This window comes from Heterodontus francisci, chromosome 21, assembly GCF_036365525.1.
Source record: "Heterodontus francisci isolate sHetFra1 chromosome 21, sHetFra1.hap1, whole genome shotgun sequence".
Taxonomy (NCBI): Eukaryota; Metazoa; Chordata; class Chondrichthyes; order Heterodontiformes; family Heterodontidae; genus Heterodontus; species Heterodontus francisci.
Window position 1 is genome coordinate 1,923,903 of NC_090391.1, and position 18,379 is coordinate 1,942,281.

The 18,379-nt window shown below is 46.8% G+C and overlaps 1 protein-coding gene across 1 annotated transcript in view; it reads left to right on the forward strand.

Annotated features, from left to right (window-relative positions):
* The window catches only part of LOC137381029 (probable G-protein coupled receptor 139), a 90,104-nt gene extending 71,934 nt beyond the window's left edge, over positions 1-18,170 (forward strand). The window contains exon 2 of the mRNA XM_068053422.1: positions 17,179-18,170. Within this exon, the coding sequence (XP_067909523.1) occupies positions 17,179-18,170 (992 nt within the window). The remainder of the gene's footprint in view (positions 1-17,178) is intronic.
* Positions 18,171-18,379: the final 209 nt, after the last annotated feature.

Genomic DNA, 18,379 nt, shown 5'->3' on the forward strand with positions numbered 1-18,379 from the left:
ACTCCTTATCCGACATCCAGTACTGGATGAGCAGAAATTTCCTCCAGTTAAATATTGGGAAGATTGAAGCCATTGTTTTCACTCCCCACTCCAACTCTGTTCCCTTGTAATTGATTCCATCCCTCTCCCTGTTAACAGTCTGAGATTCAGACAGTCTTTTTGCAACCTTGGTGTCATATTCGCGACAAAATGAATGGGCGCACGTCCAAATGTGGGTTCATTAAGGAAAACAAGCACGGATTTGTTAAGGGAAAATGGTGTTTAACAAACTTGCTGGAGTTTTTTGAAGAGGTGAAAAGGAAGCTTGATGAGGACAATGCTGTTGATGTGGTGTAAATGGAATTCCAAAAAGCATTTGATAAAGTGTCACACAGCAGACTTGTGGGCAAAGTGATAGCTCATCGAATAAAAAGGACAGTCGCAACATGAAACTAAACTGGTTGAGTGACAGGAAACAGAGGTTAGTGATTAATGGATGCTTTTCGGGCAGGTGAAAAGTTTGTAGTGGAATAAAAACAAAATACTGCAGATGCTGGAAATCTGAAATAAAATTAGGAAGTGATGGAAATACTCAGCGGTGTCTGTGGAGAGAGAAACAGAGCTAATGTTCCAGGTCTGTGACCTTACATCAGAACTGGCCAGGGTTAGAAATGTAATAGGTTTTAAGCAAGGAAAGCGGGAGTGGAGGGTGTAAACACAAGGACAGAAATATGGGCATGAGAGCGGGGGTGGGGGATGGAGGGTGTTGAAATGACAAGCGAGTGGAAACTCGAGATCATGCTTTTGGACTGAGCGGAGGCGTTCCACATAGTGGACACCCAATCTGTTTTTGACCTGCTGCGGTGTTCCAGTGAACATCAACGCAAGCTCGAGGAACAGCACCTCAGTGTCCTATCACTCTGCAGCCTTCCGGACTGAACACTGAGCTCAATAATTACATAGCACATCTGTTTTATCAGTTTTTGTTTACCATGTGCCAGACATAAACTGGTATTTTTATGTTGGTGCTTTTAGCTCGGACTGTTCATTATTCTATCATTTAACAACTGCTCTGCACTAATGCTTTGCCTTTGCCCCATGAACTCCTGGTCAGTTAATCTCTCTGGCCCTCTGTCTTATCAACACCCCTTTTGCTCCATTTAGCTCCATCCCTGCTTTATTTGCTTAAAACTTATTACATTTCTAACCTTTTCCAGTTCTGGTGAAAAGTCACAGACCTGAAACATTAATTCTGCTTCTGTCTCCACAGATGCTGCCAGATCTGCTGAGTATTTCCAGCACGTTTTGTTTTTTTATTTAAGATTTGTAGTGGAGGTCCCCAGGGATCAGTGTTGGGACCCTTTCTCTTCCTGATATATATTAATGACCTAGACCTCGGTGTACAGGGCACAATTTCAAAGTTTGCAGATGATACAAAACTTGGAAGCATTGTTAACTGTGAGGAAGATAGTGTAAAACTTCAGAAGGACATAGACTAGTTGGTGACATTGGCAGACAGGTGACAGATGAAGTTCAATGTGGAGAAATGTGAAGTGTTTCATTTCGAAGGAAGAACATGGAGAGAAATAATCGAATAAAGGTTACAATTCTAAAGGGGGTGCAGGAGCAAAGAGACCTGGGTGTATATGTGCATAGGTCATTGAAGGTAGCACGACAGGTTGAGAGCGCGGTTACTAAACCATACAGCATCCTGGGCTTTGTTAACAGCAGCATGGAATACAAGAGTATGGAGGATATTTTGAACTTGTATAAGACACTAGTTCGGCCTCAGCTGCAGTACTACGTCTAGTTCTGGGCACAATACTTTAGGTAACGTGAAGACATTGGAGAGTGTGAAAATGCATTCACAAGAATGGTTCCAGGGATGAAGAATATCAGTTATGAAGATAGGCCGGAGAAGTTGGAACATTTTCCTTCGAGAAGAGAAGGCTGAGAGGAGATTTGAAAAAGGTATTCAAAATTATGAGGTGTCTGGAGAGAGTGGATAGAGAAAACTGTTCCCATTCCTGAAAGGATCGAAACGAGAGGACAAAGAATTAAAGTAATTGGTAAAAGAAGCAAAAGTGACATGAGGAAAACTTCTTCACACAGTGAGTGGTTAAGGTCTGGAATGCATTGCCTGAGAGTGTGGTGGAGGCAGATTCAATCGACGCATTCAGGAGGCAATTGGATGGCTATCTGAAAAGGAAGATTGTACAGAGTTACAGGGAGAAGGCAGGGGAGTGACAATAGATGAATTGCACTTTTGGAGAGCCAGCGCAGACACGATAGACTGAATGGCCACCTTCTGTGCTGTAACAATTCTGTGATTCTGTGGCATTCGACCACAAAATGATCTTCCAACCTTATATTCGTGCCATCACTATAACCACCTGTTTCTACCTCAATAACATCGCCCATCTGCACCCCTTTCTCAACTCATCTGCTGCTTAAGCTCTCATTCATGCTTTCATTACCTGTAGACTAGACTATTCCAACTCATTCTCCCACATTCTACTATCTGTAAATTTGAGGTCATCTAAAACTCTGCTGCCTGTGTCTTAACTCACAGCAAGTCCCATTCCCCGATCACTGACCTACATCAGCTCACAGTCAAGCAATGTCTTGGTATTCAAATTCTCAAACATGTTTTCACATCCCTCCGTGGAGTCACCCCTCCCTATCTCTTAATCTGATCCAGCCCCACAAATCGCAGATATATCTCTGCTCCTCCAATTCTGTCGTCTTGTGCATCCCTGATATTAATTAACCCATATGTGTGACCACACCTGCAGTTGTATCGGCCCAAAGCTCTGGAATATCCTTCCTACACAGCTCCACCTCGCCACCTCGCTTTTATCCTTTCAGACACTCCTTTGAAACCTGCCTCTTTGACAAAGCTGTTCGTCACCTAACCTAATATCTCCATTTGTAGTTCTGTAGTATATTTTGTTGCATAATGTTGCTGTGAAGTACCTTGGGATAAGTTCTTGTTAAACTTTGCCAGGCATGATTTACATTAGCATATCCGTGCTGCTTGAAATTTATTGTGCTATGTTTTTCCAAGCAACAGATATTCTGTCCTGGGTTGTGAAACTCCGCCACCACTGACGTCAGATTGACTGGACAGTACAGGGTTTACCCCATCTCTCTTTTTTCTAAACACTTGTAACCCTCCTTTCCTCAGCCATCACTCCCATATCCAAGGAAAATTGAAATATTCTGGCCAGTGCTCTACTATTTCCACCATTTCTTCCCTCAGTAATCCTTATACATCCATCAAGACTGGCAAATGTTCCACTTTATTGTGGTACAAAAAGAGTTGGATTGAAACGTGTAAACTGAACCTGTTTGTTCAGTGACTGTAATTAACGTCAGTCTGCATGGGCCGTAATTGTCTTACTGGAGGGTTTCCTTCTTCGATTAATAAGAGAGTCCTTTCAATATGTTATCACATAGTGTCAGTGGGAACATCAGCCCCAGCACCAATAGGGATCAACAGCTCCAGAGAGAGAGAGAAAGATAGGATAGATCAGAATCTGAGAAAAATAGATTGGAATGTTACAACAATGGATCAGAATCTGACAACAATAGATTGGAACGTTGCAACAATGGGCAGGAGTTTCATCTGAGAGGTTGACTGTCTTTCTGAAAATTATAACCGGTTATCATTAGACTATCGGATTTATCTCGCACTGAAGATTATTAAATGCATTTACTGTCCCATCCTTGCTGTAATCAGTGTCCCTGGTAAGTCTCCCTATCCAGCTTTTACACAGACAGACACACACGCCCCAGCCCAGGCCCTGAGATACATATACAGACAAACACACCACAGACCAGGCCCTGAGATACACACACACACACACACACACACACACACAAACACACACACACACACACACACACACACACACACACACACACCACAGCCCAGGCTCTGAGATATAAATATACACATTCACACACACACACACACACAGGCCCTGAAGTAAATATATGTATATATATTTATATATGAGGCCCTGAGATATATACACACACACACAGACACATACCACAGCCCAGTCCTGCGATATATATATATACACACACACAATAAATCCCAGGCCCTGAGATATATATCTTTTCACACACACACACACAGCACAGCCCAGGCCCTGAGGGATACAGATGTACACACACACTCACACACACACACCACAGCCCAGGCCCTGATATATATATATATATATATATATATATATATATATATATATATACGCACGCACACACACACACCACAGCCCTAAGGTATACATATGTACACACACACTCACACACACACCACAGCCCAGGCCCTGAGATATATGTACACACACACACACACACACAAACACACACACACACCACTGCCCTGGCCCCGATATATATATATATACACACACACACACACATACAGATACAAGGACATGCAAGCACATCCCCACAGAAATGCACACAGCGCAACCCAGCCCTGAGACACACACTCAAAAACACACACACACGTGCGCATATACACACGCGCACACACAGAGCGCACAGCACAAGCCAGGTCCTGAGATATACACACACACACACTCGCACAGATAAGTAAACACACAGACACACACAGACACACCTACACCAACACACACAAATATATGCACACACACACACAGACACCGATCTCACCCACGATCCTGAGCCAGGCACACTCAGACACACACAGACAGGCACACTCGGAAACACACACAGATCACAACCCAGGCACTGAGCTAGACACACACATACACACCGATCACGGAACTAGGCACTGAGCTAGACACACACGCACACACAGATCACAACCCAGACACTGAGTTAGACACACACAGACACACAGATCACAAACAAGACACTGAGCTACAGTCACAGATCACAGCACAGGCACTGAGCTAGACAACAAATCACAGCACAGGCACTGATCTAGACACACACACACACACACACACATGAATACAAATCACAGCACAGGCACTGAACCAGTCAAATTCAGTCACACAAACACACACACTTACACACACTTACACACACACACACACACACACACACACACACACACACACACAAACACAAACACACACGATCACAGATCATACCACAGGCACTGAACCAGTCATATTCAGTCACACACACACACATGATCACAGATCACACCACAGGCACTGAACCAGTCAAATTCAGTCACACACACACGCACACGCACACACACAGATACACAAAGAAACAAACCACAAGCCAGCCCTGAGACACACAAACACAAACATGCTGACACACACATGCACACATACACACATACATAACGCAGAACACATATCTCACCCCAGGCACTGAGCCATACACTCACACACACACACACACACACATACACACACACACACAGTCTCATGAAAGCATGCGCACACACACAGGGCTCAGGCCATATACACACAAACATGCCCCGACACACACAGATAAATGCACATGCACACCATATCCCAGGCCCTGAGATGCATATGCAAACAACCATCACAACACAATTACTCAGACAAATACAAAGACACAACACACACACACAAACAAAGAACAAAGAACAAAGAACAAAGATAATTACAGCACAGGAACAGGCCCTTCGGCCCTCCAAGCCTGCGCCGATCCAGATCCTCTCTCCAAACATGTCGCCTATTTTCTAAGGTTCTGTATCTCTTTTCTTCCTGCCCATTCATGTATCTGTCTAGATACATCTTAAAAGACGCCATCGTGCCCGCATCTGCCACCTCCGCTGGCAACGCGTTCCAGGCACCCACCACCCTCTGCGTAAAGAACTTTCCACGCATATCCCCCCTAAACTTTTCCTCTTTCACTTTGAACTCGTGTCCTCTGGTAATTGAATCCCCCACTCTGGGAAAAACCCTCTTGCGATCCACCCTGTCTATACCTCTCATGATTTTGTACACCTCAATCAGGTCCCCCCTCAACCTCCGTCTTTCTAATGAAAATAATCCTAATCTACTCAACCTCTCTTCATAGCCAGCGCCCTCCATACCAGGCAACATCCTGGTGAACCTCCTCTGCACCCTCTCCAAAGCATCCAAATCCTTTTGGTAATGTGGCGACCAGAACTGTACGCAGTATTCCAAATGTGGCCGAACCAAAGTCCTATACAACTGTAACATGACCTGCCAACTCTTGTACTCAATACCACGTCCGATGAAGGAAAGCATGCCGTATGCCTTCTTGACCACTCTATTGACCTGCGTTGCCACCTTCAGGGAACAGTGGACCTGAACACCCAAATCTCTCTGGACATCAAATTTCCCCAGGAAAATTACTGTATAGTTCACTCTTGAATTGGATCTTCCAAAATGCATCACCTCGCATTTGCCCTGATTGAACTCCATCTGCCATTTCTCTGCCCAACTCTCCAATCTATCTATATTCTGCTGTATTCTCTGACAGTCCTCTTCACTATCTGCTACTCCACCAATCTTAGTGTCGTCTGCAAACTTGCTAATCAGTCCACCTATACTTTCCTCCAAATCATTAATGTATATCACAAACAACAGTGGTCCCAGCACGGATCCCTGTGGAACACCACTGGTCACACGTCTCCATTTTGAGAAACTCCCTTCTACTGCTACTCTCTGTCTCCTGTTGCCCAGCCAGTTCTTTATCCATCTAGCTAGTGCACCTTGGATCCCATGCGCCTTCACTTTCTCCATCAGCCTGCCATGGGGAACCTTATCAAACGCCTTACTGAAGTCCATATATATGACATCGACAGCCCTTGCCTCATCAATCAACTTTGTCACTTCCTCAAAGAATTCTATTAAGTTGGTAAGACATGACCTTCCCTGCACAAAACCATGTTGCCTATCACTGATAAGCCCATTTTCTTCCAAATGGGAATAGATCCTATCCCTCAGTATCTTCTCCAGCAGCTTCCCTACCACTGACGTCAGGCTCACCGAACTATAATTACCTGGATTATCCCTGCTACCCTTCTTAAACAAGGGGACAACATTAACAATTCTCCAGTCCTCCGGGACCTCACCCGTGTTTAAGGATGCTGCAAAGATATCTGTTAAGGCCCCAGCTATTTCCTCTCTCGCTTCCGTCAGTAACCTGGGATAGATCCCATCCGGACCTGGGGACTTGTCCACCTTAATGCCCTTTAGAATACCCAACACTTCCTCCCTCCTTATGCCGACTTGACCTAGTGTAATCAAACATCTGTTCCTAACCTCAACATCCGTCATGTCACTCTCCTCGGTGAATACCGATGCAAAGTACTCGTTTAGAATCGCACCCATTTTCTCTGAGTCCAAGCATAACATTCCTCCTTTGTCCTTTAGTGGGCCAATCCTTTCTCTAGTTACCCTCTTTCTGCTTATATATGAATAAAAGGCTTTGGGATTTTCTTTAACCCTGTTTAACACACACACACATCACAACCTAAGCTGTTGGGGTAGAGTTACTAAATTAATCAGTCGACACCAAGATCCGATTCAACCGTCAAAGAATTTGTTGCTTTACACCGGTGGGGAACAGGCCTCTGGACAGTCCGGGTACCTCTCCGCTGAACAGATGAAATTACACAGTTTAAATACAGTTACTCAGCCCATATCGGCTGGATATTGACCTTTTGATTAGGGGGTCTTATAATCACATGGGTGTGTGATCAGGACATATTCTATCACTTATTCTGAAGCTCTCATCATTTTGTGACTATGTGATCAAGTCCTGTTGTACAGCCTTATCTCTTTAGGTGAACAGACACACAGCACAACCCAGGCCCTGATACAAACACACACGCAGGCATGTGCAAACACACAGACAAACACACACACATACACACACAAATACACAGACGCACACAGATAAAGGAAGATACAATGCACAACTCAGGCCTGACACCCACATACACACAGAAACTCAAATGCACAGATTGAAACACACACACACACACACCCAGAGCCCAGGAAGAGTGCCATATCCATACAAACACACCCAGACACACACACACACACCCAGACACACACACACACATACACAGAATTTCCATGCACATACACACACACAAACACACACAGACCCAAGGAGGAGTGCATATACATACAAACACACCCAGACACACACACACACACACACACACACACACACACACACACACACACACACACACACACACACACACACACACACGCTCTGTCTCTCTCTCTCTCACCTGCACACAAATGCTCGCTCTCTTTAGCACAGAGACACACACACATACTCTCTCTCTCTCTCTCACTCTAACACACACAGGCTCTCTCTCTCTCTCATACACACATGCGCGCACGCACACTCTCTCTCTTTAACACACACTCTCTCTCTAACGAACACATGTTCTTTCACACACATACACAATCACTCTCAGACACACACACACACACACGCTCTCGCTCTCACTGACACACACACTCTCACAAACACACACATACACACACAGACAATCCCACTCTCTCTCACACGCAGACACACACGCTCTCTCTTTCACACACGCTCACTCTCAGACACACTCAGGCACGCAGTCTCTCTGAGACACACACAAGCTCTCTTTGTCTCACATGCACACATGCACACACAGACACTCTCTTCTCTCCGACACACACACGGACTCTTTCTCTGTCTCTCTCTGTCTCTCTCTCACACACACACACACTCACACACACACACACACACACACACACACACACACACACACACACACACAAACACACACACACGCTCGCTCTCTCAGACACACAAACCCTCGCTCTCTCAGACACTCACACACTCTCTCACAAACACACCCTCTCACTCAGACACACGCTTCCTCTCTCACACACACACACTTACACACACAAAAGCTCTCTCTCACACAAACACACTCTCTCTCACACACACACACACACACACACAGACTCTCTCTCACACACACACATGCTCTCTATCTCAGACACACACACCCACGCTCTCTCTCTCTTTCACAGACACACACACTGTCACACATCCACACACAAACACCTCTCTCGCTCACACTCACATACATACACATGCTCTGTCTCTCAGACATACACACACACACGCTCTCTTTCTCAAACACACACACACACATACTATCTCTCTTACACACACACGTGCACAGACATACGTATACTCTCTCAGACAAACACGTACACTTTCTCTCAAACATACACACTCTCTCCAACGCACACACACTCTGTCTCCCTCTCTCTCTCTCTCTCTCTCTCTCTCTCTCTCTCTCTCTCTCTCTCTCTCTCTCACACTTGCTCTTTCTCTCTCTCACACACATACACACACTCTCTTTCTCTCACATACACCCACTCTCTCTCAGACACGCAAACGCTCTCTCACGCACACACAGACACACAATCTCTTGCTCTCACACAGGCACACTCTCAAACACTGGCACACACATGCTTTTCTCTCTCCCCCCCCACACACACACACTCACACTCACACACACGCTCACTCTCAGTCACGCTCACACACACAGTCTCTCTCACAAAGAACAAAGAACAAAGAACAGTGCAGCAGAGGAACGGGCCATTCGGCCCTCCAAGCCTGCACCAATCTTGATGCCTGCCTAAACTAACACCTTCTGCACTTCCGGGGCCCATATCCCTCTATTCCCTTCCTATTCATGTATTTGTCAAGATGTCTCTTAAACGTCGCTATCGTGTCTGCTCCTACCACCTCCACTGGCAGCAAGTTTAGGGAACTCATGACCGTCTGTGTGAAAGACTTGCCTCGCACATCCCCTCTAAACTTTGCCCCTCGCACCTTAAACCTATGACCCCTAGCAACTGACTCTTCCACCCTGGGAAAAAGGTTCCGACTATCCACTCTGTCCATGCCGCTCATAACTTTGTAAACCTCTATCATGTCGCCCCTCCACTTCCATCGTTCCAGTGAAAACAATCCGAGTTTTTCCAACCTCTACTCATAGCTAATGCCCTCCAGACCAGGCAACAACCTGGTAAACCTCCTCTGTACCCTCTCCAAAGCCTCCACGTCATTCTGGGAGTGTGGCGACCAGAATTGCTCGCAATATTCCAAGTGTGGCCTAACTAAGGTTCTGTACAGCTGCAACATGACTTGCCAACTTTTATCCTCTATGCCTCGAACGATGCTGGCAAGCATGCCGTATGGCTTCTTGACTACCTTATCCACCTGCGTTGCCACTTTCAGTGACCTGTGGACCTGTACGCCCAGATCTCTCTAGCCTGTCAATACTCCTAAGCGTTCGGCCATTTCCTGTATACCTCCCACCTGCATTAGACCTTCTAAAATGCATTACCTCACATTTGTCCGGATTAAAAGCCATCTGCCATTTCTCCGCCCAAGTCTCCAACCAATCTATATCCTGCTGTATTCTCTGACAATCCTTCTCATTATCCGCATCTCCACCAACCCTTGTATCGTCCGCAAGCTTACTAATTAGACCAGCTACATTTTCCTCCAAATCATTTATATATACTACAAACAGCAAAGGTCCCAGCAGTGATCCCTGCGCAGCACCACTAGTCACATCCCTCCATTCAGGAAAACACCCACCCACTGATACCCTCTGTCTTCGAAGACCAAGCCAGTTCTGTATCCATCTTGTCAGCTCACCTCTGGTCCCGTGTGACTTCACCTTTTGTACCTTTTTGTCTGCCATGCGGGACCTTGTCAAAGGCTTTACTGAAGTCCATATAGATAACATCCACTGCCCTTCCTTCATCAATCATCTTCGTCACTTCCTCAAAAAACTCAAACAAATTAGTAAGACACGACCTCCCCTTCACAAAACCATACTGTCTCTTGCTAATAAGTTCGTTTGTTTCCAAATGGGAGTAAATCCTGTCCCGAATAATCCTTTCTAATAGTTTCTCTGCCACTGACGTAAGGCTCTCTGGCCTATAATTTCCTGGATTATCCTTGCCACCCTTCTCAAACAAATGAACAACATTGGCTATTCTCCAGTCCTCTGAGACCTCACCTGTAGCCAATGAGCATGCAAAGATTTCTGTCAAGTCTCCAGCAATTTCATCCCATGCCTCCCTCAGTATTCTAGGGTAGATCCCATCTGGCCCTGAGGACTTATCTACCTTAATGGGCGGCACAGTGGCGCACTGGTTAGCACCGCAGCCTTTCAGCTCCAGGGACCCAGGATCGATTCTGGGTACTGACTGTGTGGAGTTTGCAAGTTCTCCCTGTGTCTGTGTGGGTTTTCGACGGGTGCTCCGGTTTTCTCCCTCATCCAAATACTTGCAGATGATAGGTAAATTGGCTGTTGTAAATTGCCCTTCTTGTAGGTAGGTGATCGGGAATATGGAATTACTGTAGGGTTAGTATAAATGGGTGGTTGTTGGTCGGCACAGACTCGGTGGGTCGAAGGGCCTGTTTCAGTGCTGTATCTCTAAATAAAAAATAATTATGCTTTGCAAGACACCCAACACATCCTCCTTATTGATAATGAGATGACTGAGACTATCTGCACTCCCTTCTCTAGGATCATCATCAACCAAGTCCTTCTCTTTGGTGAATACTGATGCAAAGTACTCATTTAGCACCTCACCCTTTTCCTCTGGCTCCACACATAGATTCCAATTTCTGTCCTTGATTGGGCCAACCCTTTCCCTGGTTGCCCTCTTGCTCTATATATATGTATAAAAAGCCTTGGAATTTCCTTAATCCTGTTTGCCAATGACTTTTCATGACCCCTTTTAGCCCTCCTAACTCCTTGCTTAAGTTCCTTCCTACTGTCTTTATATTCCTCAGGTGCTTCGTCTGTTCTTTGTTTTCCAGCCCTTACAAATGCTTCCTTTTTCTTTTTGACTAGGTTCACAATATCCTGTGTTATCCAAGCTTACCAAACTTGTCTTTCTTCCTCACAGGACTCACATACACACACTCTCACACACGCACACACATGCTCTCTCTGTCTCACACGCACACACACGCTGTCTCTCACACAAACGCTCACTCTCAGACGCACTCACACATACAGTCTCTCTCAGATACACACACGCTCTCTCTCTTACACACACAAACACACACGTGCACTCGCTCGCTCCTACACACACGCTATCTCTCTTACACACACACTCTCTCTCACACATACATACACACGCTCTCTCTCTCTCACACGCACACTCTTTCACACACACGCACTTGTACACATGCTCAATCACACACACACAATCTCCCTTATACACTCTCTCTCACACACGCGCTCTCTCTCTCAAACACACACACATACACACACTCTCTCACACACACATACACTCTCACACACATGCACTCACATGCTCTCTCTCACACACACACACGCCCTCTCTCTCTCCCACACGCACACGCATGCTCTCTCTCTCTCGCTCAGAGAGACACAGACACATACTCTCTCTCTCTCATACACACATGCACGCACGCACACGCTTTCTCTTTAGCACACACTCTCTCTCTAACACACACATGTTCTCCCACACACATACATAATCACTCTCAGACGCGCACACACACGCACACACGCTTTCTCTGTCACTCACACACACACTCTCTCACACACACACATACACACACAGACATTCACACTCTCTCTCTCTCACACGCACACACACACGCTCTCTCACACTCACGCTCATTCTCAGCCGCAGGCACACAGTCTCTCTCAGACACACACACGCTGCCTTTCTCTCATGCGCCCACGCGCGCACACACACACACACAAGCTCTTTCTTTCTGACACACACACGGGCTCTTACTCTGTCTCTCTCTCTCTCACACACACACACGCACGCTCTCTCCTTAACACACTCTCCCTCTCTAACACATACATGTTCTCTCTCACACACACAACCACTCTCAGACACACACACACGCTCTCTCTCTCACTCACACACACACTCTCTCTCACACACACATACACACACAGACAATCACCCTCTCTCTCTCACACTCACGCTCACTCTCAGACCCACTCACACATATTCTCTCTCAGACATACACACGCTGTCTTTCTCTCACGTGCACACACGCACACACACAAGCTCTCTCTCTCTGCGACACACACACGGGCTCTTTATATCTCTCTCTCTCACACACACATAAAAACACACACACACTCTCTCTCTCAGACACACAAACTCACGCTCTCTCTCCCAGACACACACGCACTGTCTCACATACACACCCTGTCTCTCACACACAAACACGCTCTCTCTCTCTCACACACGCTTACACACACTAAAGCTCTCTCTCACACAAACACACACACACTCTCTCTCTCAAACACACACACAGACTCTATCTCACACATACTCGCTCTCTATCTCAGACACACACACCCACACTCTCTCTCTCTTTCACAGACACACACTCTCTCTCACACACACACACACACACACACACACACACACACACACACACACACACACACACACACACACGCTCTCTCTCTCAAACACACGCATACTATCTCTCTTCCACACACACACGTACACAGACATACGCATACTCTCTGAGACACACACGTACACTCTCTCTCAAACACACACACACACACTCCAACACACACATACACTCTGTCTCTCTCTCTCACACACACACACATGCTCTCTTCTCTCTCACGCACACACAGACACACACTCTCTCTCTCACACAGACACATGCTCACACAGTGGCACACACATGCTTTCTCTCTCTCCCACACACACAGTATCTATCACACACACACACACACATGCTCTCTCTCACACAAGCACACACACACGCGCTCTCTGACACAAACGCTCTCTCTCAGATGCACTCACACACACAGTCTCTCTCAGATACACACACGCTCTCTCACACACACACGCTCTCTCTCTTACACACAAAACACACACGTGCACATGCTCGCTCCTACACACACGCTATCTCTCTTACACACACAGACTTTCTCTCACACATACATAGACACGCTCTCTCTCTCTCACATGCACACTCTTTCACACACACACACACACGCTCTTTCACACGCTCTCTCTCTCTCTCACACACACACGTACACATGCTCTTTCACACACACACAATCTCTCTTACACACACACTCTCTCACACACACACACGCTCTCTCTCTCAAACACACACACACATACACACACTCTCTCTCACACATAGATACACTCTCTCACGCATGCACACACATGATCTGTCACACACACACACACACTATCTATCTTACACACACGTACACACACATATGTACGCTCTCTCAGACACACACGTACACTCTCTCTCAAACACACACACACTCTCCAACACACACACTCTGTCTCTCTCTATCTCTCACACACACACACACACACACACACACACACACACACACACACACACACACACACACACACTCTCTTTCTCTCACATACACCCACTCTCTCTCAGACACGCACATGCTCTCTCACGCACACACAGACACACACTCTCTCTCTCTCACACGTACACTCTTTCACACACACACACACGCTCTCTCACACGCTTTCTCTCACACACACACACACACGTACACATGCTCTCAGACACATACACAATCTGTCTTACACACACACGGTCTCTCTCAAACACACAAACACACACACACACACTTTCAATCTGACACACACACATACGTACACTCTCTCAGCCACACATGTGCACTCGCTATCAAACACACACACACTCTCCAACACACACACACTCTGTCTCTCTCTCTCTCACACACACACACGCTCTTTTCTCTCTCTCTCTCTCTCTCTCACACACACACACACTCTCTTTCTCTCACATACACCCACTCTCTCTCAGACACGGACGCGCTCTCTCACGCACACACAGACACACACTCTCTCTCTCTCACACGTATACTCTTTTACACACACACACACGCTCTCTCACACGCTTTCTCACACACACACACACACGCACACATGCTCTGAGACACACACACAATCTGTCTTACACACACACGCTCACTCTCAAACACACAAACACACACACACACACTTTCAATCTGACACACACACACACACTCTGACACACATACACACAAACGCTCACTCTCCGACGCACTCACACACACACTCTCTCTCTCACACACACACACTGTCTCTCACACACACAGACACTGTCTCGCTCACGCACACTCTCACACATGCGCACACACACACACACGCTCTCTCTCTTTCACACACTCACACGCTCTCCCCCTCACTGACACACACACACACACTCTCTCTCTCTCTCTCAGCCACACACACGCACACACACACTCACACACATGTACACGGTCTCACAAACAGACATACATACACACGCTTTCTCTCTCTCTCACTCTCGCACACACTCTCTCTCAAACAGAAACACATGCACATACTCTCTCGCTCTCTCTCTCACACACGCGCTCATTTTAAGAAGACACACATACACACACTCTCTCACACACACATACACACACTTGCATGCTTTCTCTCACACACCCACGCACACAGTCTCACAGACATAAACACACACACTCTCTCTCACACACACACACTCCACACGCACGACCTCTCTCCCTCTCACTCTCTCATACACACACACACACACACACACACTCTCTCCCACACACAGAGACATACACACACGCACACTCTCTCTCTCAGCCACACACACACACACAGACTCTCTCTCTCTGTCACACACACACGCACACTCTCTCTCAAACAGACGCATACACACACACACTCTACCTCTCTCTCTCACACACACACACTCTCTGTCTCTCTCACCCACACGCACACACACTGTCTCTCTCAAACAGACACACAGACACACGCACTGTCAGATACGTACATACACACGTTCTCTCAGACACACACACACACACTCTTTCTCTCTCTCACACACACACTCTCTCAGACACACACATATAAACGTTCTCTCTCTTCTTCACACACACACGTACGCACGCTCTCTCTCTCACACACACACACTCACTCGCACACAAACATACAAATACACACACACACTCTGTCAGACGTACAATCAAACATACACACCCGCTCTCTCACTCTCTCACACACACACACACTTTGACACCCATGCACACAAACGCTCACTCGCCGACGCACTCACACACTCACTCTCTCTCACATACACACAGACGCTGTCTCGCTCACACGCACTCTCACACACGCACACACACACACACGGTCACACACACACACATTCTCTCTCACACACACACAATCTCTCTCAGATACGACTACGCTCTCTCTCACGCACACACTCTTGCTCACACACACTCTCTCAAATACGCACACACGCTTTCGCCCTCTCTGTCATACACACACTGACACTCTCTCTCACGCATCCCCATGCTCTCAAGCAGACACACATACAAGCACACTCTCTCTCTCTTACACACACACACATGCACCCCACAAACACACACACACTGTCTCCGACACACCCTCTCTCACACACACACACGTGCACGCCCTCTCTCTCACATACACACCCTCTCTCACACACATACACACACACATGCTCTCTCTCTCACACACACACACACGCTCTACCTCTCTCACACACACACTCACACACACACAGGTCACACCCCATCACTTAGCCAGGCATATAAACGCATATACATACACACTCACACACACAAATCACACCACAGGCATTCAGACAGAGTCTCTCAGTCAGTTCAACATTTAACTCTCTTTACCAGACAACAGTGCTGCAGATGCTAGAAATCTGAAATAAGAAAAGAAAATGCTGGCAATACTCAAAAGGTCTGGCAGGACTTTTTGAGGGAGAAACAGAGTTTAATGTTTCAGGTCGGTGACCCTTCATCAGATCTAGGAGTGATTAGAGATGGAAAAGTCTTTAAACCAGATGGGGTAATGAGGGAGGGGGAGGATTATGATCAACATTCAGTTTAACAATTTCAGTATCATCCTTTTATTATTTAATCTCTCCTGTCTTCCACCGTTTCACAGGTATTCCCATTTGTTCATTCAGGTCCAAGCATTTTAATGCATCACTGGATACAGGAATACGTTTAGAAATATCCATAAGTCCTCAATAAAACTGATAACTTTGCTCCAGCCTGATATATAACTTCCATGTTTTTCCCCTTCCTCACAGTTAACTTGCTGACGATTGGGATCCTGTCTCGGGGAAAGTGCGGTCTCTCCAAATGTGTCACTCGCTACCTGGTGGCCATGTCAGCGGCGGATCTACTGGTCATAATCCTGGACCTGATATTGAGACACATTTCTATTGTTTATTGGGAACAGTTTCTGTTCCTGTGGTCCATCCCCGTGTGTAATATCCACGCCATCCTGCTTTACACAGTCACAGACTGTTCTGTCTGGTTCACCGTCACTTTCACCTTTGATCGATTTGTGGCCATTTGTTGCCAGAAGCTGAAAAGTAAATATTGCAGTAAGACAACGTCGGCTGTGGTTGTGGGAACAGTGACTGTGCTGAGCTGTTTAAAGAACATCTTCTGGTATTTTATGCTCACAGGTTGGTATGGGCTGTGGAACTTCCCCTGGTTTTGTGATGTAACAATGGGTGTTCTGGAATCTCGTGTCTGGGGAACAATCGAGCTCCTCCACAACATTCTAACCCCAGCGATCCCATTTGTGCTGATTCTGCTGCTCAATGCTCTCACTGTCAGGCACATTTTAGTGAGCAGCAGAGGACGCAGGAGACTCCGGGCTCACAGCAGTGGGGAGAGTCGCAGAGACCCAGAGATGGAGAGTCGAAGGAAATCTATCATTTTACTGTTAGTTATCTCGGGGAATTTCATCCTGTTGTGGGCCCTGTTAATGATGTATTCTATGTGGAGGCGGATGTTGAACTTGGGATATGAATCTGTTTATCTCCCTGATTTTCTGCTGGAATTGGGCTTCATGCTGCAGCTCCTGAGTTGCTGCACAAACACTGCAATTTACGCCGTGACCCAGACTCAGTTCAGAGAACTGGTGAAGAATGTGTTGAAATATCCCTTTACACAATTGTTAAATTCAATCAATGATCAGAGGGGGGGGGGCTGTTACCATGGAGACAGAGCGGGGGCGGGGCCTGTTACCATGGAGACAGAGCGGAAGCGGGGTCTGTCACCACGGTAACAGTCCAGGAGCGGGGTCTGTCAGCATGGAAAAAAGAACGGGGGCGGGGCCTGTCACCACGGAGACAGAGCGGGGGCTGGGCCTGTCAACATGGAAAACAGAGCGGGGGAGGGGACTGTCACCACGGAGACAGAGCGGAGGCGGAGTCTGTCACCATGGAGACAAAGCAGGCGCGGGACCAGCATGACGGAGACACGGTGGGGGCGGGG